General features: G+C 45.1%; 1 protein-coding gene across 1 annotated transcript; it reads right to left on the minus strand.

Annotated features, from left to right (window-relative positions):
- Positions 1–387: 387 nt before the first annotated feature.
- Positions 388–20,690, minus strand: LCA5L (lebercilin LCA5 like). Its single transcript, XM_045813490.2, has 8 exons — positions 20,353–20,690; positions 19,941–20,078; positions 16,015–16,529; positions 13,942–14,079; positions 8,831–8,915; positions 5,437–5,540; positions 5,156–5,273; positions 388–1,261 (listed from the first exon to the last, which is right to left on the minus strand). The coding sequence occupies exons 1-8, from the start codon at positions 20,681–20,683 to the stop codon at positions 546–548; spliced, it is 2,145 nt and encodes a 714-aa protein (XP_045669446.2). The 5' UTR covers positions 20,684–20,690; the 3' UTR covers positions 388–545.
- Between the last annotated feature and the right edge of the window lie 5,821 nt (positions 20,691–26,511).

Below are 26,511 nucleotides of genomic sequence, written 5' to 3' on the forward strand. Positions count from 1 at the left end.
GGTAACAGAAATAAACATAGCGAGTCTCAGGCGCACGTGAGGAGAGTGTCCTCACAGAGGCCGTTTAGCTGAATTGGAGAACTCTCAAAAATCACTTTCATAAAACCACGCTTGGTAATCACTGGGCTTCTTTTTTTTTTTTTTTTTAAATAGAGTCGTCTCTTTCAAAGCTGCTTCCATGTGTTTTAGTTAAAACACAATTTGATTGCTGCGAACATTCCTATATATATGAGATGTGTGTGTCTTGACTGACTGAGACTTAGGAGCCCTGGAGTCACACAGAATATTAAAGTCGTGGAATAAATCAGTCTTCCAAAACAGAATGGACATGTTTCAGTTATAGGAAAAAAAGATATAACTTTATATTTGAAATGTCATTGGCTAATACACAATGGATTTTTAAAATTGAGTTATAATAAAACCTTAATTATCCAAAGTCAGCACACACACACACACACACACACACACACACACGAACATTATAAGATTAAAGGCACATAAGAACGAGAATATCGTATCAGAATGTATTAGGATATTGGCTATATTTAAATAATTATTTTTCTTTTTCCTTCTGCAGGTGAAGGTGACTTAATGGAATTTACCACAGTTCCGTTAGAGTGTCCGAGGGCGTTGCTGGTGGAGGCCTGACTGGGCGCTCGACGGTGCGTCTTACTTTGGGGAGTTGGCTGGGCCCGCTGAGCCGCAGGCCTGGTCCGGTCGTGCTTAAAGACGTGGCCCGACCCGAAGAGCTCCTCCATTAGACTGCTCTTCTTATCTCTGAAAGTATCTTTTGCTTTTGTTCGGAAAGACTTGCCGAAAGAGGGTTCATACCCACTCACAGAATGTTCTGGCTTCAGGCCTTCCGCGTTCCCGCGAGGCTTGCTGGTGGCCGCGCCGCCTCTGGTCACACCGGCGCTGACCGGCCCTCCCGAGGCAGGAAGCCCGTGGTGCAGGTTCTCGATCGCTTCTGTGAACGAGTAATGCTTCCTCTGTCTGAAGGGCATCTTGATATTTGCAGCGGCATTTTTATCGGGCATCTCCTCCGTGTCATTTATCTGGAGACTTCTTTTGAACTTTTCTTTCCCTGCGTCGTCTTCCTGCTTCCCCTCCCTTTCAGGATGAGTCACTTGAATTCTTTTTGGTGGTAGTTCTTCTTTCACTGAAGTGGCTTTCTTTTCTTGATCTTCCTCTGTCTCTCTCTTTCTTCCAGTATTCTCCAGAGGTGGTTGTACTTCCAAATGTTCCTCTTCCTCCGATAAATCTGTATTCGGAAAATAGTCTATTTAGTGATCTTTGAGATGAACGGATTTCTATCTCAAGAAGGCGTGCTGAGTGCACGGACTGACATCTCCCAGGCACGTGAGCACATGCGTCCAACACTGGCGTACAGGGAAGGGGCTGGTAACAAGCTGGAAATGTGCTACTTTCTAGAACATGCCAAGGAAGAATTACGAAACCAAAAGAAACATATTCATGAAAGAATAGCTAACATTTGCTAAGCAGTTCCTAGTGGGTGTTCATCACTACTGTCGATGGAACGCCAGTTAAAACAATGAGAATATTTCCCCATCCAAATGGGCAACTAGTTTCCAGATTTGGTTAGAGTATTGGAACTTCTGGGGCACCTGGGTGGCTCAGTGATTAAGCATCTGCCTTTGGCTCAGGGCGGGATCCCAGGTCCCTGGGATCAAGCCCCACATCGGGCTCCTGCTCTGCCAGGAGCCTGCTTCTTCCTCTCCCACTCCCCTTGCTTGTGTTCCCTCTCTCACTGGCTGTCTGTCAAAAAAAAAAAAAAAATATATATATATATATATATATATATATATATATGAACTTCTGTTCCCCATTGGTGGGTGTGTCCATTGGTACAGCTTTTTTTGGATGGCAATTTGCGCTATCAAAATTTTTTTAAATTTTTTTCTTTTTTTTTTAGAGCGAGAGCATGCATGTATGCATGGGGGGTGGCGAGGAGGGGCAGAGGGAGAGAGAGAATCTCAAGCTGACTCCCCGCTGAGCGTGGAACCTGACCCGGCGCTCGATCTCATGCCCCTGAGATCATGACCTGAACGGAGACCAAGAGTCAGATGCTCAGCTGAGCGCCATCCAGGCGCCCCTGTACCTAGCATGATTTTTTAAGTGAACATATTCTTAGATCCAACAACTGCACTTCTAGAACCAAACTCTATAGAAATACACAAAGATACGTATAGGGATGTGTACTGCAGCGTGGTTTAGTAACAAGGCAGCATCCCAAATGTGTGTCGGGGTCCCAGGGAAAGAGGTGGCACGCGCAGGCCATGGGGTTCTGGGCAGCTGCTACAAAGAACGGGGTGGGTACTCATGAACTCACGGGAGAGAGGTTCGCAGTACGTTGTCAAATGAAAAAGTCACTTGAAGGTGAGCTTGCCTTTCCTGTTCCTTACCCAGGCACGCAGCGAGCCCTGCCCTCAGCCTCCCCCCTTCGGAGGCAGACAGACATGCACCCCTGAGGAAAACATGCACTGATGACCTGTGCCCTGACCACTTACAAACCTGGACGGCCGCTCCTTTGTGACGGGACGGGGGCAATGTCACGTGAGCACAGGGTTGGAAGATTTTCTCACGGAATACATTCTGAAATAAGACTATTCATTTTAATCCAGGAAAATAAAAAAAGAATTCTGGCAAGAGCAGTTGTTTTAACAATTAATGGTGAGCAAAGAAGCCAGTAGACTAGTTAATTCTAAATAACTTCCTGTTGTGCCCCACGATACTGGATGCAAATGTGAACATTTGACAACTTGGGCGAAATTGCTCATTTCCCACCTCCACTGTTCCATCACCTGTGTGAGTCACCTTTCCTGCCTGCGGTAGGGCAGTGGGCTGCTCTGGCCTCCCTGCTCTGGCCTCCCTGCACCGCCGCCTGGGGAGGCAGATGGGGTCCTTCCCGTACTCCAAGCCCTTCATGGCTCCCCATCGCCCTCAGAGAGAAGGCCCGAGTCCGCACCATGCTCACCGAGCTGTCCCGCAGCAGGACTCGCCCCATCCGCCGCCCAGTGCCCCTTGCGCAGTCCCTCTGGGCCCCGCAGTCTTCGCCCGGAATGCCCTTCTAGGTGTCCGCACAGGTCGCTCCTTCCCCTCAGCCCAGTCGTGGCTGCCCTGCCCTTCCCTCTTCTCCGGGTCGTTCTTTGCAGCACCACCGCCCTCACACACGCCGCCTGCCTTACTTGTTTTACGCAGCGTTTGTCGTTCCACGCGGGAACAGAGCGCGCGAGGGCAGGACAGCTCGTCTTCACTGCTGCATCCCCAGTGCCCAGAGCCGCACCGGACACACTGTATGCTCCAAGAGTATTTGTCAAGGGAGTGAATAAGCTTTTCAGGACAATGTGAATTACCAACACGGCCCGACATCTCCGCGAAAAACTTAGACCAGTGACCCCAGAAGGAACCGAAAGTGGCGTTGTCAGCTTCCGCCACACTGCACCAGACTCGGAGGCGTCCAGCGAGCTCCGCCAAGGCTGTGTCATCACAGGGAGGGTGTGGGCCCTCCACGCCTCTCCGGAAGCCAGCCCACTCCGCCGAGGGAGCGCGGGACCCCCGACCCTGGGTGACTGGCCACAGCGGTTGTGTTTGCCAGCCGGGGGCACTCAGACACATTTCCTTCGGCAGTAGTTGAACATGGAAGCAACAGGGCATCGGCTTTAAAATTCTGAGCCTAGTGGCTCAGCTGGTGAAGCCTTGGATTCTTGATTTCCGCTCAGGTCATGATCCCAGCTCGAGGGATCAAGCCCCGGGTCGGGCTCCGCACTCAGCGGGGAGTCAGCTTGAGATTTTTCTGCCTCCCTCTGCCCCCACCCCACTTGCATGTGCCCACTCTCTCTGTCTAAAGAAACAAAATCTTTAAAAAATAATAAAATTCTGAAGGTCAATGATCTCCACCCTTGAATTTCTAGCCAATTATTAATCAAGGGTGAGGGTCGCATAACGCCGTTTCCAGATGGAAGCACCCACACTGACGTGGCCTGCGCCCGTTCTCCAGCAGCCAGGCGCGATGTGCTCTCAGGGCAGGACAGCGTTTACGGGGCAGGAGGGGGCAGGGCTCGGAACCAGGAGACTTCGCAGAGGACGGCGTCGCAGGAGCCTGCGGGGGTTGGGGGGGGCGCCGCGCTGCGGGGTAGAGGGGACCGGTCCGGGGCCTGCGGCACTGCGGGCTGGCGCCACCCAGACCCCCGCTCGGCCGATCTCCCGGGCACCGCGCGACCTCGGCCTGTCCCGCCCGCGGCCTGGTGAAGGTGCTGCCCTGGCCGCCAGGCGGGCCGGGGACAGACGCGCTCTGCTTGGACCTGCTGCCCAGCGCGGGAGCCGAGGCTGGTGGTCTCAGGACGGGAGATTCCGGGCAGCGCATTCCCTCCGAGCCGCTCTGTCCCGGCCTGGGTGCCAAGGCTCTGATGGGTCTCTGCCTCCCAGGGGGACGCATGACCTCACCCCAGACCCGACCCTTGGACATCCGGGGAAGCTGAAGCCAGTCTGCATCTTTTCCTGGGAGTTTCCTTCCAAGCCTCCCTTAGAGGGGATGCTGCCCTTTACTCAGCTCGGCTTGGCTTCGCTAATCAGTGTGTCAAAACGGAACGTATTGTTGAAGGACACACGTTGTGAGGACCAAGAAGGGAGTGACGGGCATAAAACGGAAGCTGGTGGTGATTTCTGGCGGCCGGGGGCGCAGGGGTGTGGTTGGGCAGTGCCCACAGGTGTTCCGCGGCGCGCTAAGGTCCTAGTTCTCAAGCAGGGCAGTGGCTACACAGGTGTTCATTTCCTGATAATTCTTTACATTGTGTATGTGTGTTTTATGTATACTTTTATTTATTTTAATAAAGATTTTATTTATTTATTTGACAGAGAGAGAAAGAGAGAGCACAAGCTGGGTGAGCTGCAGAGAGAGGGAGATGCAGGCTCCCTGCTCCCTCTGGGGAGCCTGATGCCGGGCTCGATCCCAGAACCCTGGGATCATGACCTGAACCAAAATCAAGAGTCGGAGGCTTAATCAACTGAGCCACCCAGGCGCCCCTTATGTGTACTTTTACACACACTCACACACACACACACACATACACACAGAATAATTCACAACTTAAATCAAGTAAGAGTAAAGGAAACTTTTACAAGTGGTTAAAATTACCTTCGTGTTTTCTCTTGGAATCCTCCTGGTTTGGAAGTTCGCTGCCACAGTGAGGAATAGCACGGGTTATTGCCGCTGATTCTTCTTTAGGACCAATGTTTCTGGTTGTCCTTTCACCCTATAATTTAGAAAAGTAGCATAACCACATTTTTTTGGGTACAGATCATTTTAAATTGCATTTTATTCAATGAATACAGATACTTCTGTGGAGCCTACGAGACTGTTCACACACTACCTGTAAAGACATCTTCAGACACTGCAGGGGTTCCAGTCTGTCGTACCTGAGCCGTCACAGACGGAGTGGCTTCCGACTTTTGGGTTTCCTGGTGTTTCATACTCGTCAACGAAAAGCTTCTGTCTGCTTGTACAGATTTTGTTGAAGAAACTACAGAACAGGTACATTCTATGTGAGAGACATTTTACATGTGGAAGCAACACCGATTTTAGATATGAAATAACACTGAAGTTTGTAGGGTAAGACAAAGTGTCCAGTTAAAACTTTTTCCCCAATATATGGTTAACGTCCGCCAGTTCCCCTTTCCCTGCCAGTTCACCCGATTTGTCTTAGTTTGGGCCACAAAGGTTGTGGGTGTCACAGTGTTAGACTCCAGAGCGAGGAGGCTTTAGGCTAGGTGGGCGCTGCTGTGGGAGGGCACCCGCGCGTGAGGCAGCGAGCCGCAGCGTTACCAATGTTAGAATGATAATCCGTGCTGGAGCCCGCCACTAAATCTATACTTTTCTCAAAGTGTGATCGCATTTAAGTGACCCCATGGTTGCTATGATCATCTCTGCTGCTTACAAAGCAGAAGCAAAGGAAGGCAAGGAAATTTGAGGTTGTTGCCTTTAAAAGTAAGCGGGTAGACAGATGACACAATACTCTATAAAAGGCTCCCCCCCAATTGTTAGAGCTCCTACAGGAATTCAGCAACGTGACAGGATAGAAAATCAATGCCCAGAAACCAGTTGCATTTCTATACACTAGCAATGAGACAGAAGAAAGAGAAATTAAGGAGTTGATCATTAAGTGCGCCAAAGCCCATAAGATACCTAGAAATAAACCAAACCAAAGAGGCAAAGGATCTGTACTCAGAAAACTATAGAACACTCATGAAAGAAACTGAGGAAGACCACAAAGAAATGGAAAAATGTTCCACGCTCATGGGTTGGAAGGACAAATATTAAAATGTCTAAGCTACCTAGAGCAATCTACACGTTCAATGCAATCCCTACCAAAATACCATCAATTTTTTTTTTCACAGAGCTGGAACAAATAATCCCAAAATTTGTGTGGAACAAGAAAAGACCCCGAATAGCCAAAGGAATGTTGAAAAAGAAAACCAGAGCTGGGGGCATCACAATGCCGGACTTCAAGCTCTATTACAAAGCTGTAATCACCAAGACAGGATGGTCCTGGCACAAAAACAGACACGTAGATCAATAGAACAGAATGGAGAACCCAGAAATGGACCCTCAACTCTATGGTCAACTAATCGTCGACAAAGCAGGAAAGAATATCCAATGGAAAAAAGACAGTCTCTTCCACAAGTGGTGCTGGGAAAGTTGGACAGCCACATGCAGTAGAATGAGACTGGACCATTTCCTTACACCATGCACAACGATAAACTCAAAATGGATGAAAGACCTAAATGTGAGACAGGAATCCATCAAAATCCTGGAGGAGAACAAAGGAAGCAACCTCTTCGACCTCAGCCGCAGCAACTTCTTACTAGACACGTCTCCAAAGGCAAGGGAAACAAAGGCAAAAACGAATTATCAGGATTTCATCAAGATAAAAAGCTCTTGCACAGTAAAGGAAACAGTCGACAAAACCAAAAGACAACTGACAGAATGGGAGAAAATATTTGCGAATGTCTTATCAGAGAAAGGACTAGTATCCAAAATCTACAAAGAACTTACCAAACTCAACACCCAAAGAACAAATAATCCAGTCAAGAAATGGGCAGAAGACACGAACAGACATTTCTTCAAAGAAGACATTCAAATGGCCAACAGACACATGAAAAAAATGCTCCACATCGCTCGGCATGAGGGAGATACAAATCGAAACCACAATGAGATGCTATCTCACCCTAGTCAGAATGGTTAAAATTAAGCCAGGAAACGACAGAAGTTGGCAAGAATGTGGAGAAAGGGGAGCCCTCCTGCACTGTTGGTGGGAATGCAAGCTGGTGCAGCCACTCTGGAGAACGGTATGGAGGTTCCTCAAAAAGTTGAAACTAGAGCTACCCTATGACCCAGCAGTTGCATTACTGGGTATTTACCCTGAAGATAGAAATGTAGTGATCTGGAGGGTACCTGCACCCCAACGTTTATAGCAGCAATAGCCACAATAGCCAAACTATGGAAAGAGCCCAGACGTCCATCGACAGATGAATGGATAAAGAAGATGTGGTTCATATATACACAATGGAATACTACTCAGCCATCAAAAAAATGAAATCTTGCCATTTGCAATGATTTGGATGGAACTAGAGGATATTCTGCTAAGCAAAATAAGTCAGTCAGAGAAAGACAATTACCATATCTCACTCATATGTGGAATTTAAGAAATAAGACAGAGGATCATAGGGGAAGGGAGGGGAAAATAAAACAAGATGAAATCAGAGAGGGAGACAAATCATGAGACTCTTAATCATAGGAAACAAACTGAGGGTTGCTGGAGGGGAGGGGCTGGGGGGCTGGGGTAACTGGGGGATGGGCATTGAGGGCACTTGATATAATGAGCACTGGGTGTTATATGCGACTGATGAATCACTGAACTCTACCCCTGAAATAATAATACATTATATGTGAATTAATTGAATTTAAAACAACAACAACGACAATGACAAAAAGCAATAACAACAAAATAATAAGCACGTAGTGGCTTTTTTTACCAAACCAGGGGTGAGTGTTCCTATTGTACGTCTTCTGAGGAATGCCTGACGCTGGCAGATCTTGTGGGGGTGGGTAAGGACGGCCTGTCTTGAAGGAAAAATACCACTCAGCAACGAAAAGGGACAAACGAATGATGGCGGCGGCAGCATGCGCGAATCTCAAAGGCATGGGGCCAGACACGGACGAGCACTGCTGTATGAGTCCACTCACAGGAAATTCTAGAACGGGCGAAGGAAGCTGCCCTGACAAGGGAAATCGGCGGTTGCCTGAGGCCAGTGCCAGGGACTCCTGATGGCAGGGGGTTGTGAGGGGTGCCCCTGAGGAAGGGGAGGTTCTGTCCTCACTGGGGTGCTGGTCACAGGCATATCAGCTTTTGTCAAAACCCACTGAAATGCACACTTAAAATGGGTGCATTTTATTGAGGCAAATTGTACATAAATAATGATGATTTAAAAACCCACAGACTGGCTAAGAGCTGTACGTAGAAAGTTGACTAGCTGGCGGAGATTTTGCTCCCAGCTGGGAAGTGGGGCTCCCGCTCTGCCTGCAGTGAGCACGCGCAGGACTTGGTTTAGAGGCCGGGAGGGCAGGAGAGCTTGTCTATGCCCTCCTGCTGTTTCGACCAGATCCCACAGCTCATTATCCTTCTAGAATCACAAAATGTTTCAATGCCTAGTACAACGATTTTTAAAACATCCATTATTTGCTTGATATAAAGTAGAAAAATACGACTACATACTTAAAAATAGACTGTGAGCAAAAATAATTAAAAGGTACCTTTTGGATAATCTTCTTTGTCATGTAAATTTTTAAGTATCCGACTAGTATAGATGTTTCTAATTTCAAGCTCTCGATCCTTCTCCTAAAGAGAACCACAATACCAATTTTTCTATAAATGTTTGCTCTTATCAGCCTCGATTTCTTCTATAAAGCAATTTCAGTGGGCTCAGTATTCTTTGAATACAGTCTATAGATGCTAGCAGAAACAGAAACAGGCCATATCCTTATATACCATTCCCGACACCAAAAAGTGCTTTTTAACAGAGCAGCAGACTTTTGTGCTGGGGACAGTATTGTCCAGGGCTTTTTGGGCCAGCGTCTCTCACTGTAGTTTTCCTCTCCCCTGGGTCTGTGCCGTGAAGTTTACTGGCTTTTTCTCCAATGGTCCAATATAGCCACTAGCCACGTTGTGATCTGAACTAATTGAAATGAAATGAACACGTCAGTCCTCTGTCACGTTACCCCTACTTCCAGTGCTCGGTAGCTGCCCGAGACTCGGGAGCACGCTGCTGGCTGGGGCGCGCAGAACATTCCCACCACCGCAGGAAGTTCTACTAGACACGATTGCATTCAGTGAGTGCAGGGTGCGCAAAGCCTAGAACAAAGGCATCATGGTTCGGCTTTGAATCTCAGTATTGACTTGTTATTTTATTATTTTTATTTTTTCAAGATTTATTTATTTATTTGAGAGAGCGAGCGAGCGAGCTTGAGCACAAGTAGGAGGGGCAGAGGGAGAGAGAATCCCAAGCCGACTCTGTGTTCGTGACCCTGAGATCACAACCAGAGCCAAACAGGAGGCGGACACTCAACCGACTGAGCCACCCAGGCCCCACCCGACAAAGTACTGACTTTTTAAAGTCTTGGCAAAACAAAAGCCATGAAATCCCGCCTTGTTGAGGGGAAAAAAAAGGTTTCGTTAAGCAGCAAACACTCCTCTTACACATGCATCAAGAGGCAAGCCTGTTAGACTTAAGACCACCAAGTTTTAGCCAAAACCGCAGTCAAAAGGAGTGTCTGAGTGAAGGGTTTCCTCCCTCTGTGTGATTATTCAGGAAAGCCTGGAGGAAGAGGCCCGGGGAAGGGCGGGGGCAGAGAAGGGGGGAGGGAGAGAGAGCAAGAGAGATCGGATGGAGTTCTGGTCTCCCTGTGCCCCTCAGAGATATTAAGGGGGTGAAGAAACAACTCTGAGGTTTGGGAAACTCTCAGCACAGGAGGCCTTGGCGTGGCCCTCGGAATTCAAACCCCTTTGTCAAGCGCCCAGGCCAGCGTGGAGTGACAGTAGCATGGCATTGCCAAGTAGTAAGTGGAAAAGGCTAAAGGCAATGTCCAGGCAAAGGGCCAAAGGTAGCGCTTCCCTCACTTGCACAGGGAGAGGGACCCCACAGAGGGGAACGTGCTTCCCAGTCCTCCAGGTTACTGACCCAGGTGATCCCACAGCACAGACTCAGATCAGATGACAGATGGATCTCAAGGCATTGGCACCAACAGACAAGTGAAGATCACCAAGATCTGACCTACTGAGAAGAGGCTGTGAATTTCACCAGCCATATTCAGCAGACACCAGCCAGGTCCGGGGGGCTTGGCTAGTTAAGACCAGTCCCAAATTCAGGTATTAATGATTTATGTTAATATGGCAGACTGCATTTTCCTAAAATGGCTTCAGCAATCTTTCTGGTCCCATTTCTGGTCCCATGCTCTCCCAGAACTTGTGACTCCCCATCGAAAATCCACTGCTCCCCCTCTTGTGCTGCCTTGACAAAGGGAATGAGGCAGAAGAGACGCCGTGTGACTGGTTCTCTTTCTGTCTGTATCTCTCCACTTTTCTCGTTGGAACCTCGCCGCCATGTTGTGCGGAAGCCCACACCACATGAGGGTGGTCTGGCCAATGCTCCAGTTATGATCTCAGCCGTCAGTTGGCACCAACTGCAGACATATGAATGAGACTTCAGAGAACTCCAGCCCCCAGTCTTTGAACCACCTTAGGTGATGTCAAGAGTGGCAGAGATGAGCTCTTTACAGCAAGCCCTGCCCACATTGTGGATTCGTGAACAAAAATAATATTCTCATTTCTTAAGCCACTGAAAGTTGTGAAGTAATATGTTATGCAGCCACAGTGACTGGAGCAGTCAGGGCACTAAAACATCCTTAAGGTTTCTATTCCTTTTCTCCTTGGGTCAGTACTAGGGATGACCATGAAGCATAAAAGGCAATCTCATTTTTCCAGATGAAACAGGGCTGGAAAGAAGGTAGGAGTATACGCTGAATGCAGGAAGAAACTATCGGTGATAGGCCATGGGTGTAATGACTGACTGATGGGAAAAGACCCAGCGGATTGTTTTAAATTACTTCGTACAACACATTCTTTGCATGTCTTATTTTCCTTCATGTATTTTTCATCTGTCTTCTGGCTCTTTGTTTTGGGGAGATTTCTTCAGTGTCCATGGATTTTCCTTATCTTCTAGCTCTTCTACTGAATTTTGTATGCTGGAATCTTCTTTGAGTTTTTACTTACTGTTTTCTGATTTTTTCCATGTTCATAATATTCTTATTTTATGGGCATGGTATCTTCTATCCCGGATATTAAACTGAACCTACAGGGTGAGCTGTTCTGCTTGCTATTCCTGCACTTTCTTTATGATGCTGGTTTTCTTCACAGATGTGGTTGCTTGAGCATATTTAAGAATGAGGGGCTGGATTATTTTACTTACCTACCTATTTGTTTTATATAGAAATGTATTTCCTTAGTAGGCTTCTTACCGGAACAGGAAGGCAGGCTGGCTCTGGGTAAATCAATGGGACTTGCTAACTGTCAGGTTTCACTTTGGGCTGAGTCATTCCCGTATTCCAGAATGTACTCTTTGAAGGGCTTTACCGGGAATGTCAGCATTTTACCCTAGGTGCCCTGTTTCTTCTCAAGCAATTCATTCAGGAACTTCCTGCCTGATGGAAGATGGTGGACTTGGGTGCTGTGAGTGCCATTGACAGACCGGGCAGGTGAGCCTGGTGATGCAATCCCACGAGCTCAGGTGCTTTCCCTCCTGTCCTCCGCTGGACAAATGCTTCCCCAGCACCTCTTGCTGTGGCTTCTGCTCTGTGTCACCCCCATAAATGCTTCCACCCACTTTCTGTCTTCAGTAAATGTACCCAAATCTCTGCTGTTTGCCGATGACTTGCCCCCAGCTCCTTGCTTTTGTGTGTCTACTTTCTTTCGGTCCTTTACTGATTCCTCCCGCGGGGGTTCTGAAGGGAGCGCAGTTAGATATGGTCTATCATCCCCAACAGTTGAGGCCAGAGTGAACAATGTCCTTCTCAGCCCAAAACAGAATCCCCGTTTATCTGCTGGTGAATGTGGTATAAGGTCCCCGCCTCTCGTGACAGCAGCTGGTCTCCTGATGCGTGGTGTCCCCCCGCCCCCACGATTCTGATTTCGCAGGTGTGGGTGTGGCCGGGCCAATGGAGTTTTCAAGGCTCCCCAGATGATGAAGGTGTGGCCAAGTCTGCGGGCCTCGGCTTCAACCAAATGCGGAGACGGCTGCCCCAAGGCTCTGCTCCTGCTGGTCACTGTGCTGAGTCTGAGCGTGGGGTTTCCCTCCCCGTTCCTGGTACCTCACCAGCAATTTTTCTGCAATGTGATTTAGGTTGTGATTATTTGTGTCTGGTTTCTCCATCAATCCAAAAAATTGTTTTTGATCCTTTTATCTTCCAGAAATTCTTTGGCAGTTCTGGTACAATTGTGGTATCCTTTCTGGGGTTATGGGTTATTGTTTTAAAAATACGTTTTCTGTCATTTCCATGGGGTTGGTGCAGGAAGGGATGAAAAGCATGCATTTAGCCCATCTTCTTAATCTATTCCAACTCTTTTTTATGCATAAATATGTGATTTTTCTTATTTTTCCCTTTGAAAGGATTTTATTATAAAAATATAAAAAATATGTAAAAGTAGAGAAAATAGTACAGTGAATCTCTATGAACCAATGAACCAGATTCACTAATGAACAACTCATGCCCTGTCTGTTTCTCTCTACACACCACCCTCTCTGATCTCTGATCCATTCCCTGTCTGGGAATTATTTTGAAGCAAATCCTAGACATCATATAATTTAATATGTAAGCCTTTCCCTGTGTATCTATAGCAGACAAGGCATCCCTTTTAAAACCTAACCACAAAAAATCAACATCTCACCTACCAAAAAAAAATCAGTAATAATCCCGTGATATCAAATATTCAGTTTGTTTCACATTTTTCCAAGTGTTCTATAATTTTTTTAAAAAGTTTGCTTGAATCAGATTCCAAACAAGGTCCAAAACATTGAGATTAATATGTAAAAGATTTTATTTATTTATTTGAGAGAGAGTGAGAGGGAGAAGCAGACTCCCCATTGAGCAGAGAGCCTGATGTGGGACTTGATCTCAGGACCCTGAGACCATGACCTGAGCCAAAAGCAAACGCTTAACCAACTGAACCACCCAGGTGCCCTAATTCTCATCTTTAAAGCACAGTTTATTTTTTTCTTTTTAAAAGATTTAATTAATTAATTTATTTAGAGTGCGAGTGGGGGAAGGGGCAGAGGGAGAGAGAGAATCTCGAGCAGACGCCACACGCTCATTTTCCTGAGATCATGACCTAAGTTAAAACTGAGTGCGCCGCACAAAGGACTGCGCCACCCAGGCGCCCCTAAAGCACACTTTAAAGACAGTTTTGCAAACATTTCCAAGGGAGACTTTAAAATAAATTTGTGGGTCACTAAAATTACTCAAAATATTTTAAGGATGTAAGGTAATTTTAAAATTTTAAAAACTTAGTTTGGGTTCCATTAAAAAGATAACAAAACACACTCATATTCATTCATGTGATGGAATGAGATGTTAACAGGAAGTTTTGCTAATGGATAGCGTAGAGATTTAATTTCTCTCCTTGCAGCACACATTCACCAGGCTGTGAACTCACCCCGGTAATTTCAGATCCTCTGTCTGTTCATATGGTTGTAGGGAAAAAAAAGTTACTTTGAGAAATAGATGCTTGAAGTTAAATAATTTAAAGAATAGCTCTGGTATTTTGGGAACCAGAATTTCACAACTTTTGTTACATTTTGCTTTAAAAGAAGTACCTTAAGTTTTTGTTGAAGGCGTTTTATTTCCATTTGCAGAGTCTTCGTAGAGGCTTGAGCTGCTAACGTCTTCCGGGTCTCAATGGCCAGCTGCCGATTGAAGGCTCTGTTGTTCAACCGCAGTTGTTTTTCCAAGCTCTGAAAACAGTATATATTTCAACTATTCTGTAACCAATGTAGTATTGTTAAAAACAAACAAACAACTCCAATTGCAATGGAACTAATTGCACTTATGAGAAATGTGAACTTTTAATACAATTTTAGTGCATGGCTGCTGCAGGGGACATATATTAGAACTAAATATAACCACACACACAAACACAAAAGCCAAAACACCCCAGATCCCAACTCTAGAAAATCAATATATTTTGAATCTAATGTTTTTCACACTCTGGAATTTGATTAAAAAAATACAAACAACTTTTGAAAATTTCTGGAAAATTAATGAATATAATCAATGCTATGCCTTAAAACCCAACCCAAGTGGCTGTGCCAGCGCGGGAGCTGCTAACGTGGCGCGTGGACGCCGGAGCTCTGTCGGGCCTCAGCCGCTGGAGGGCCGGCCAGCAGCAGGGCAGCCGTGCGGGCTGGAGTCTCGGCTCACTGACCCTGGGAGCTCCTGCAGGGACTCGCCCCCCGCACCCCCCCAGGAGGAAAGAATTCTAAGACCAGGAGATCTCTGCCAGCCCTGCGGCCACCCGCATCCAGGGCTCATGGGGGTGCGGGCACCCCCTCTCCATCCTCTCCAGCATGAGAATTTTATTGCAAACCTCTTTGGTCTGGACTTTGACAGAGGCTTGGCCAAAAGGCCCTTTCTTTCTTTTTTCCCCAGTTATAGTATTAATACTTTCTCATTAAAGAAAAGTGGGGCGATATGGTAAACTAGAAGGATGAAATAACCCCTAAAAATCCCAGTCCCCAAACTATTAACATTAAAAAATATGTTTTGGCTCATAAACGTTTTCTCCAACCACCAAATGCCTGACAACCAACCGAAGTTTCCCATATGACCAAGTTCATCTGGTAAGAATATAGTTCTTGAATTCTTTTTGGTTTTGGTTACAGATATAAAACATGAACTACTTAACATGCCTATGTAAAAATATGTAGATGAGATAGAAATACATTTACTTTTCCCTGATGGACACGTGCTAAGATGGGTCCAATATCACCTGGAAAAAGCGAAATAATAGCCGTTTGGTATATAAATTACATGACTGAAAATGAGGCTGCTTATCATTTTCTGCAGCTCACACACCCATTTTATGGGAGAAAATGCTCTTTGAAAATAAAGGAGGATTTTACCAAAGAGGAAACAACTGATAAAAGAAAGGGGATGAAATGAACTTGATATTTTCTTTTTATTTCAAGTTCATTAAAAAATTGGCCTCTTACCATCATATAATAAGGCATTAAGCAGTCAATTTTTAAAATTTATGTTCGTCTATAGAGACCAAGAACTAACATGAAATCGGCAGAATTCTCAGTAGAATCAGGGTGTTTTCCCAAATCATCCCTTACAGTGCGGTCCCCGAGCCCTTGATGACCAAGCATCATTCAGGAAGATCAACGCGTTCATGGCAGTGATTTTGGTTCACTTCCCCTCTCTGTTCCCAGGAGCATGACCGGGGCAACACTTCTGTTGGGAACATACCAACAATGTCTGTGCGGTGCTGAGAAGTCAGCTGACCAGGGAATATGAGGAAAGGGGCGGGAGAGATGCAGGGGGCAGGCTTTTAAGGAAGGAGGCTTTTAATAAACAGTTTGAAGTAGAAGTTTAGAAGGTTTCACCCAACCCAACCTTTCCAGCACACGAACAGGCTTAGAGAATGGTCATTTCCAGACCAACAAGCCCAGCCACAGAATGAGCTCACTAGACCGCAGAAGGACCATCTCCCCTGCCCCTGCCCCTGACCCCCCCACCCCCGCCCCACCTTAGACAGCATCACTGGTGTGGCCTGTGAGCCAAGCAGCTGGCGATGCTTCACTGCACAGCGGCAAGTGTCATGCACATGCTCCCTCCTCCAAGTTCATTTTGGAACATTACAATTTCTAGGCCTCTGAAATACGGACCTGTATTTTTTTGTCATTTGCCTCTGTTTTTGTTGTAAGAACAGACAATCTTTGAGTAAGTTCCTCCCTCTCTGCAAGGTTTTTGTCTTCAGAAAGTTTCTGCAGCACCTGCAAGGCGTCTTTAGTCCTCAGCAGCTCACTGTCAGCTTCTCTAAGTTTCCTGGACGCACTTCTTTCCTTTTCCTGGGATTTCCTAAGTAGCTGCCTCAAATTTTTGACTTCGTTCTGATGTTTTGCCGTAATCTGAGGTAGATTATTTTGTGAGTTCTCATATTTCCCTAGAGCTTTCAAGTGCTTAAACTGAAGGTGTTTCAAAAATTGGTTTTCTATGACCGTGGCTTCCAGTCTACGGTGGATATCACCAAGTTCGTTTTTTAGCTCTTTAATCTTATGAAGCCTTGCTGAGAGTAGGCGGTGAGTCATGGCATCTCTTCTTTGGGTAATCATTGTGTTTTGGGAATTTAAAAGTGGTGCATTCCTGCTGTGCTTTTTTTCAACTGAGATTTCCTTCTGGCCTGTGTAAGCAGATAATCCAGTTTGTTACTAGTCCTACACATATAGATACGCAGATATGCACGTTTGCGTTCCCCCCGCCCCCACCCCGCACACGTACACAGGCAAACTGGAAGGGGAAAGAACATGTCACGAGTGGCCATGCTCCAGGATAGTGATTGCGTCTGCAGAATACGTCCTTCAAGGTCAGCAGTAGTCTATGTAACAGCTGAAGACTGTGAGTCATTTGTCCAAGGTTATAGAACCACAAAGTCCCATAGAATAGATTGAAAACCAGGTCTTCTTTGACTGGAAAACCTATACTTATTTCTATTATTAAAGCTACACTAAAAACCATAATAATAGAGAACATTTACTAAAGGCTTACCGTGTGTTAAGCATTGAACTAAATGCTTTATGTAGATTGTCTGCTATAATCTTTCCGATAATATGTTACGAGGCGGTTTGAGCATCACCTTGCAGTCCAGCGTTATGTATGAAGATCTCCTATATTCAAAAGACCCCTAGAAAGCCATCGAACTGCTTAGAGGAAATATATGGATATTCCAACTCTCAGTAAATCCATCAGAGACCATTTTTCCTGTTACTTTGGGCTCTAAAGGAAGGAGTTAGTTGGCTTGTATTCAGAAGTCTGTTTTAAACAAAATGTATCTAAACTATATTACACCCAGCTTGTAAGCACCAAGCTTACATAACTGAATTGAGTGTGTCAAATGTATATGTCACATCACTGTGTTATTATCCCCTTTTAAAGATGAGCAAACTGATGCTTCGTGAAGTCACTTACTGATGGGTGCACAGCCAGGAAGTGGGAGACGGAACCCAGGTCCCATGTGTATGTGCACTTGTATGACATTTATGTACGTGTATGTGCACGCTGCACATGTGTGTGTTCATACATATCTGTATTCTGAGAGAGACTGAAACTAGATTCTAGGATCTAAAAAAACATGGTCTTCATCCTGGAGACAGAAAGCACTTAGTGGCCAATGTCACTGGCGTCCTAACCTTAAGCTATTGGCCCAAGTGTGGACACATCATCTGAGACTTGGCTTAACATGTTTGGTATAGGTGGTGGGAAAGGTGGTTCTGCCCGCGCTGGAAGTGAGCCAGCAGAAACTGAGGATGCTTTTGGGGTAAGGCATTTCAATCGTGACTACGACAGACTACACAGGGGTGACAACGATCATAGCATCTGTATCACATCAATAATTGATGGACTGTCTTTACAACTATGCCTCCAGAGGTCTTTATTTTCCCACTGGGAACGATTTAGTAAGGGCTCTGGTTGGATATTTGGGTACTTTGGAATAGGTTTTTGAGCACATCGAAAATCGGAAAGCAGAAGTCAGTCTCTAGGACACCTACTGGAAGGCCAGGCACTTCAATGCCTTGGCACTGGCTGGGGGAGCCCCAGACCCAGGCAGTGTGGATCGGGCTGGATTACAACAGGGGTGGGTGGGGGCTGTCATGTCCTACACCATGTCCAGCATGACTGAAGCCTGACTCCCAGCGTATAATGTTTTACATCTCTTGAGTGGTGTGACCTGGAGGAGAGAGGGATTTCCCTGGGACTAGAAGGATGAGGGGTGGTGGGTTCTCTGTCCCTGTCTCGTGCTGTGCTCAAGTGATGGGAGGGCAGAGTCGGCGTGAGTGGGTGCCTGGCACTAATCCCTGTGGCCCAGGGAGCAGGTGGGCCAAGGCCGCGGGATGAGGTGTACATACAGGGCGTGGGTACTTTGAAAACAGGAGGTGCCAGCCCCTTAGTGATCAATGTGCTTGGACAAGGAGCACATAAGTGATGAGAGTGAAGGACCAGAAGCCCTTCCCCAATGTTTTCGTCTGTGTAAGGTCACACTCCTTCCATCCCCCAAATACGCCTGAGATTGAATTTTTTGCCTACCCTAGTGGGTGTTTGGGGGAGGATGAACCAGACTTGCTTGCTTCAGAAGGTCGATATACCACTTGTGTTTGAGTGATACAGAATAAATTCATACTATACACATTGCGCACACTTGTATACTAATTAAGGTATGGAAAGTTGAAACAGGGTTTAGTCTTTAATGATTTTGTATCTCATTACACTAACCTACACATGTAAGAATGACAAAATTTACAATTTCTTTCTCTTTTTTGTTTTTTAGTTAATATATAGTGTATTATTAATTTCAGGGGTAGAATTTAGTGATCATATAACATATAACATATATGTTATATGAGCATCTAACACCCAGTGCTCATTACATCACATACCCTCCTTAATGCCCACCCCCCAGTTACCCCATCCCCCTACCTCCCTCCCCTCCATCAACCCTCAGTTTGTTTCCTAGAGTTCAGGGTCTCTTCCAATTTCTCATTTCATACAATGAGGCAGATTTCGCCTAATGATTGAACTATTCTTAATGAAGTGCCCCAATTTAGGACCAGGTATCTTGCATAAAACACTCAATAAATATTTGTAGAATAAATGAGGAAACAATTTTTAAAAGTTAGATTATCAGTCACTTAGAACCCCAAGGGCAGTTCCTGTAGAAACAGTTCTATAAATGCTAACTGCCTTTCATACAGCCCCCCGAGGTGTAGAGTCAATATAAAATGTAGCGTATAGAGCCACGATCCCCATCACAAAACCTTGGGGCCAGACTGTTTCTGAATCATCATTATTATTATTTGGTGCATGTACAGTATTTTCCATAGTACTCCCAGTAGGGTTGGGGACGACACACTTCGAAGAACATTTTTGTGAAATATAGGACTAGTCACACTAAGTGAAATAAAGAAAGATCAGTCTCATGTTAGTTCAAATCAGGTTTTTGTTGCCGAATCAGTTTAGGTGCCAAAGATATAGAAAATGTTTGATTTTCAGAGTTTTGTAAATTATAAATGTGGATAAGAAATTGTAACCTTGGAGCCTAACCACAATGCGGGTTCCACTGTGATACTCTCTTCCAAATGCCACAAAGAGACTTCTTTTGACAGAGTCCCACGTGAGAGGAAGGAACTGGACTTTTCATTCCTACCCTGGTCCTCGCCTATGAGTATAAGGCTCCCACCTCTCTGGAAAAGGGGCTTTTTGCCTTTTGAGAATCTGGTAGAAGCTTATGGGTCCTTCTCCCTAGAAAAGTTCACAAATGCAAACAGACACAAAAAATGCAAAGATTTTCATGCGGCCCACAGACAAAGGTCTTAGATTAAGAATCCCTACCGACAGCTCGGAGGAAGGGGACCTGAAGGTTCTAGATGACCCAGAAGTAGCACAGGGAGGCAGGGGGTGAGACGAGGGATATCACAAGGCTCCTTCAAGTTGGGACAGTTAGGAACGGATGGTGTTGTGCTCTTACAGTCCATGAGGGAATGACAGTAGTAACGGCCTTTGGAACCACCCCTATTTCAAAGGATGATCTTTGCCTCACCGGACTTGAAGCCCATCTTCCTGGGGTGTTGAAACGGGTTTTTACATGTCATTGGCAAGCCAAACCTTGGTTCTTCAGCTGAGATGAAAGGCAAGAAGCCAGTGAGATCCAAGTATCTGTAACGAGGCCACCTGTTAACTAAAAACGGAACCGACCTCACTAGTGGGCTCCAGGAGGGTAAGTCGGGCAAGAGGGCTAGGCTTCACATTTCAGCCTAACTTCCTGCCGCCTTGTCATGATTCTTAATTTCTCTATTTCCCAATTCCTTCTATAAAAGTTCACTTAAGTTCACGCATTTGAAATATGGGAGGACAAGCAAACGGAATGTGGACGACTTCAAATTCTAGCGCATTAAATAACAATGTCATTAGAAACGGAAACTTGGTCTTGCTTGGGAAGTGTCGCTTCTTACCTTTAGATTGGGAGATTTTAGAAACGTACTTTTTCTTCTCATCCTTTTTTTCTTTTATCACAGGCTTCTCTAAATAATTTCTATGAAGAGTGGTTTCCGAACATTCAGAGAGAAAGTCTTCTGAGTAATCACAGCGAGAGCTTAAACTTCTGCAGGAACACCGGGATCTGCTATAGTCAACACTCCTGTCGGAGGCGAGCCCGGGACTGCCACCGGGACAGTCACCTGCGCCCAGGCTGCCCCCGTACTCCGCGGCCTTCCTACTGGGTCCTAATGCCACACCGGGGAGCTGCCCGGCTATGTCTGTTTCTGCTGGGCCAGCCAGAGACATAGTCAACAACCTGACAGAAGAAAAGTATTTTTAGATTTATAGCTACTGACATAAAAATGAACTTATGCTTTATTATATTTAACTATAAATGGAGGACTAGGAAAGGGAGACAACACATTCCTTTGAAGTTATTTTCTGGAAACATCTCAGTTTGGCTTTCCTGTTTTCTCCACATAACATATAAGACCCCTGAGACCAAACTTTGGTGAGATTATGCTCACAGGTAATGGAAGATGAAGTTCACATCAGAGAACAACAATGACAGCAATTGATGAATTAGTGAATTACAGCCTCGTGCTCTAAGAACGCTGACATTTTTTGCCTTGAAGAAAATGACAGTAGTGTAAGTGTGGGTGGCCGGTATGAAGTGCAAGACTTAGGAAAGTCGTATTTGTGGGGATGCACATACTTTCATTTATTAGCGATGAAATTACACTTTTGAGATTAAACATATAGTATAGAATACAACTGATCAGTCTACGAGTTCTCCAGAGTTTGTATTCATTCTAAAATTAAGAGTAATAGTGGGTCCCAGGGATGTACTCTTGATTCATGGTTATAAGGCTTTTTATATTTTATATTTTAATTAAAAAATTTGCATTCCTTTCTGTGCTTCATTTTGACTGTTATAATAACATGAATATGACTTCCCTAATTATATGCTACATGATGACAGAAGCAAGTCAGAAAAACGTGATTTTTTTAAAAAAAGATTTTATTTATTTGACAGAGAGAGACAGCCAGCGAGAGAGGGAACACAGCAGGGAGAGTGGGAGAGGAAGAAGCAGGCTCCCAGTGGAGGAGCTTGATGCGGGGATCGATCCCAGGACCCCGGGACCATGCCCTGAGCCGAAGGCAGACGCCCAAGACTGAGCCACCCAGGCGCCCCGAAAAACATTCTGATTTGCATGGAAAAATCATCCAAGTGTTGGAAGATTTTGAAGACAACCCATCCAATGGAAAGTTCACATTTGTTTAATAAAGAGTTGACTGTATTTGCAGCTACACAAAGACTGAAATTTGTTTGTCTAATTAGACAAACTAGGTTTGTCTAATTATTACAAATTTATTCAATGTGAAAAAGCAAAATCTTACTTGGGAATTAAGTAACAATAAAGTAAAGCAGACTTCAAAGAGATGTGCTTAAAAACTAAAGATAAAATGAAATTTGATGACGTGAACCTAATTTCTCATCAGGGACAAAAGAGCCTGCATAGTTCAAAGTCCTTGTAACCGAAGTCCATGGCTGAATAACTTAATTTAATTAAGACCCAGACAGAATCACTTTTATTTCGGGTAGATCTGATTCGAATTGAGCACGGCACAAGGGGATGTAAACATAGCAGTTCTTCGGGAATGTGTAGATCAGGAATGTTTTAGTTCAGTGAATTACTCCCCAAAGCAACTTTCACACATCGCTCCAGGGGTCCAGGTGGCTAAAATAACTCCTTGGCACTTTGCTCCTAGCACCCTGCTTAATTAACAGTCAGTGAAAAATAAGTTACTGTATTTTACTTCCACTTTATTTTTAAATTCTTGGTATAGAGCCTCGGCAGTAGTATTGAACTTGACTGAGCTGCGTAATCTGTGTGACAAACAAGGCTGGATGACAGTGTCTCTCACACAAAGTCTCCCACACACGCCCCACAAGGTCCGCAATACTCCATCCTTCTTGTTTGATCGAAGGGCGCTGGGAGAGACGACAGCCCACAGTTAAATGCACACTCCCCAAGAACGCAAAAGTTAGCTCTCAGAGGTACGGAGTCCAGCTCCAAGATAGCTCACACATAGGTCCTCACATAGCCCGGATCCTCGGTAATTTAGAAAGCAGCATTGCAATGTACGCAAGCTTTTTTCCTTAAGTAATCTCTATGCCCAGCTCGGGGCTCGAACTCACAACCCTGAGATTGAGAGTCACGTGAGAGTCACGTGCCCCACTGACTGAGCCAGCCGGGCGCCCCTGTACGCAAACTTTGGATACTGTTGATAAGCCCTTAGTTGTCTGAAGTGAGAATTTAAAATGGAAAGAATATGAAATCAAACACAAGCAGGCCCCCCACGTGGGCCCTCCGGAGTGCTAACTCCAGGTACACGGCAGAGGGCTCTGCGCTGCTCCGTACCGCCCGCTGCCCTGAGGATCTGTTAGGTCAGCGTGCTCGCAACGAAGGAGCTCATCTCCCACCGTCTTTACAAGGATTATTTTCTATTCACTCAATACTCCCAATCCTTCGGTTTTATCAAGAAAGCAAAAGAGAAATTAGCTCCCATCAGACCCTTCCCAACTGGGATCTCATGTCCTCTCTACTAAGAGTTTTTGGGTTTTTTTCCTAAAGCAGTTTCTGCCTCTTTCTGCCTTGGCTTGACTCTCAAGCTTTCTCCTCTTCTCATGGAATACAGGAGGCGGTTCACCATCTCCCCACTACAGAAATCCTAGCCCCAATAACCCTACTATTAACATTAGTGTTGTACTTCATCTTTCAGGAGTGCTTTTACTTTCCACAAGCTGCGTTCACATCACCTACTTCCAGCCGCGAGAAGGGGACAGGCTCAGACGGGTGAAGCAACTGTTCAGGTTTTCCCCCTTCAAGGTCAGGAATCTTTTCATTAAGCATCACAACAGCATACAGCATGCTGGTGGTAGCATCACAGATCCTAAGGCAAAGAATCGATCTTTCCAGACCCGTTCTGCCATGTAACAGTGGACAGAGCCACAGGCAAAGATCCTTACTTTTGAACCTTGGCAAATGGATTAAGAAGAGACCGAGATGTTGGTGTACGAGATCCCAAAGGACCAAAAATGTTCCACTGTGGCCCTCATAGGCTTGCCTGTCCTTGTCCCTGGGAGGGGTTCCTCCTCACCCCTTCTTGCTCATGACTTTAGCTCCTAACTTCCTCCCCTCCATCTTGATAAATCCACATCACTGAGAGAAGCTAACGGTTGCTAATCTGTGAGAAGAATTTGTTTTTGACCAATTGTTCTTGGCTGACCTCTCCTGCTAAAGCCCCTATAAAAACTCCCGCCTCCTTCCTCAGAACACTCCTTTGAGAATGCCATCCCAGCATTGTAGGATACAGGCTTAACTCAAGAGTGTGTTTCACTTACAGTCACACATTGTCCAACAGCTACAAGGGTGGGAGTGTGCCAGTCGAAGGGGACATTTTGAAGGCAGACCGACATGGGTTTGAACCTGACTCTGTCCATTAGTTAGGTGGTCTTGGCCATCTATTCACTGTGAATAACAACGCTGATACCATGGGGTTATTATAGGGAGAAATGAGACAGTGTTTGTGAATACCTATCACGTGGTACGCAATCAACGAATACTGGTTCCCTCTTGGAAGAGTAATTCTAGGACAAACGCCAGGACTCTCCAGGGCACTGCCCGTGTCTTTATGTGAGGGAGGCAACCATGAGTCAGTCTCTTTCCCCATCGACTATTTTACTGGGAACAACTGCTTGACTAATGCTACTTGACTGAAAACTCCCTGAATATAGAGACTGTCTTGTTGCTGTTGTAACTTCAGGCCTAGCGGACGGCCGCCACGCAACCAGTATTTGTAAACGCTTGAATCATGAGCGCCACCATCACTGCCATATACTGTACGCCAAGCACAGAGGTAGGAGCTTACGTACAGTAGCTTGCTTCGTCATGACGACAGTCCTGCGGAATGGGTATTAGTAACCCTATTCTACAGACGAGCACACTGAGGCTCAGAAGTAACCCGTCCAAGGTCACAAAGCGAGTGTGGGAGAACTGAGTTTTGAATCCAGGTCTGTTGGCCTTGAAAATTCTTTTTCACTTAAACCATATACTTGACCCCAAATGGACATAATTTGACTCAACCTATTTATCACTGCAACCTTAAAATGTTAAGCTATGTCAAACCCTGTGATAAGCCTATGGGAAAAACTCGCTATTCAGCTTTTCATGTTTTACCTGTAGTCTTGAGTCCCAAATCTGAGACTATATTAAAAATTATCACTCTTCCCTTAATCTTTCAGATTAATCAGTATAACTCACTTAGAATCTGACACGGCAGGAACAGGGAGATGATGAATATAAGGAGGTTAGGGTGGAGGAGTGTTCTTTTCCATTCTGATGTGCTTATACTCTACTCCATCTACATTAAAAAAAAATTTTCCCTCTGAATCACATGCTCACATAGGGCTAAAACGAGCTTTGATTGCCCCATGTCTGATATAGCAGAGAGCTAGCCATCCTGTCTCTTTGTTTAATAAATATTGACATTACAGGGGGAAAAAAAAAGGAAAAAATTATCTTGGAAATCCACCAGAGCCAAATAAGCCTTAATATCTATAAACCACCTCACTTCAAAAAAAATTATTTTATTTTTTTAATTATGTTCAGTTAGCCACTGTATGATACATGATTAGTTTTTGATGTAGTGAACAACCTCACTCTTCAAACAATTCTACCAGATGAAAATGAACCCTAATGGAAGGCTTTATAGGCTTAGCTGTAAAAAAAGAAGGTGCATCTGAAGGCATTATTGCCCTCCTCATACAGCTTTGCAAGAACCATAAGCCTCTGTTGATGGCTATATTGTCCCATTGTATGCTGTCTCCTGTGGGTCTATTTTGCAAGGTCTCTATACTAGGAAGCAGTAATTGAAGCTCCTTTAAAATGCTTGAAAAAAATCACATATAATTAAAAATGTCCCAGTGAGAAGATGTGCATTAACCAAATTGTCCATAATCTTTCCTGCTCACTAATTCATCTAATGCAATAGATATAGTTTCCATAGGATGGGGCAAAATGTGGTCTTACTATAAAGAAATGTTTTTGTGTACGTGTGCGTGTGTGTGTGTGGTGGGTGGATAGAAAATTCTTTATTGTCACCAATTATCTAGTGGAGGTACTACTGTCAGCTTGTTCTTTTTTTTTTTTTTTAAAGATTTTATTTATTTATTCGACAGAGATAGAGACAGCCAGCGAGAGAGGGAACACAAGCAGGTGGAGTGGGAGAGGAAGAAGCAGGCTCACAGCGGAGGAGCCTGATGTGGGGCTCGATCCCATAACGCCGGGATCACACCCTGAGCCGAAGGCAGACGCTCAACCGCTGTGCCACCCAGGCGCCCCTGTCAGCTTGTTCTTATTACCTACATATAGTACATGGTACGAGGCACAGTCGCTCTACTGTTGGTCACTATTGTAACCTAATCTGTTTCACTGGAAAAAACATAAGTAACTTCAGATTAATTTTGGGTTCATTGATCTATCACTGTCTCATAATTAAAAAGGCACAAATAGTTTATGTAGTAAAAGGGACTTTGCAGTGATCAGGTGAAGGGCCCTGAGGTGGGGAGATTCCCCATGTGGGCCTGATGTAAACACAAACTGTAATTTCAATCCATATCATTAAGATGTTAATTGTTTCGGAATTTACTAAACTTAAAAGTTATCATAAATGCTTTACATAGTGCTATATTCTTTTGAGACAGTATGTTGACAACCTGGTGAGGCCAGGACATGACCTGGCTGGTCTAGGGGTTTACTAGAACTCATTAATGTCAGTGTTACTAACATCAGCTTTCATGGAAACCTGAGGCGCTTCTTTCTGCCATAACAAACAAAGACAACTGTTCTTAGTAGTAACAGCAGCCCTGGACAAAAACAGGTTCTAAGAAAAATGGGGCTCAGATGGTTTCATATTAAGCAGTTCAGTAACAAGGGTACCAACACTTGAATGAGTTTAGTAGGTGATTCACCGACATTTAAATGATCATTTTTAATGCATCCAACAGGTCAACGTATTTGCCTTCCCGAGAGCATATATTTTAGAAGAAAACAAATTCCTAAGCCATT

Source organism: Ursus americanus, chromosome 4, assembly GCF_024610735.1.
Source record: "Ursus americanus isolate L20-20 chromosome 4, mUrsAme1.1.p, whole genome shotgun sequence".
NCBI classification, from domain to species: Eukaryota; Metazoa; Chordata; class Mammalia; order Carnivora; family Ursidae; genus Ursus; species Ursus americanus.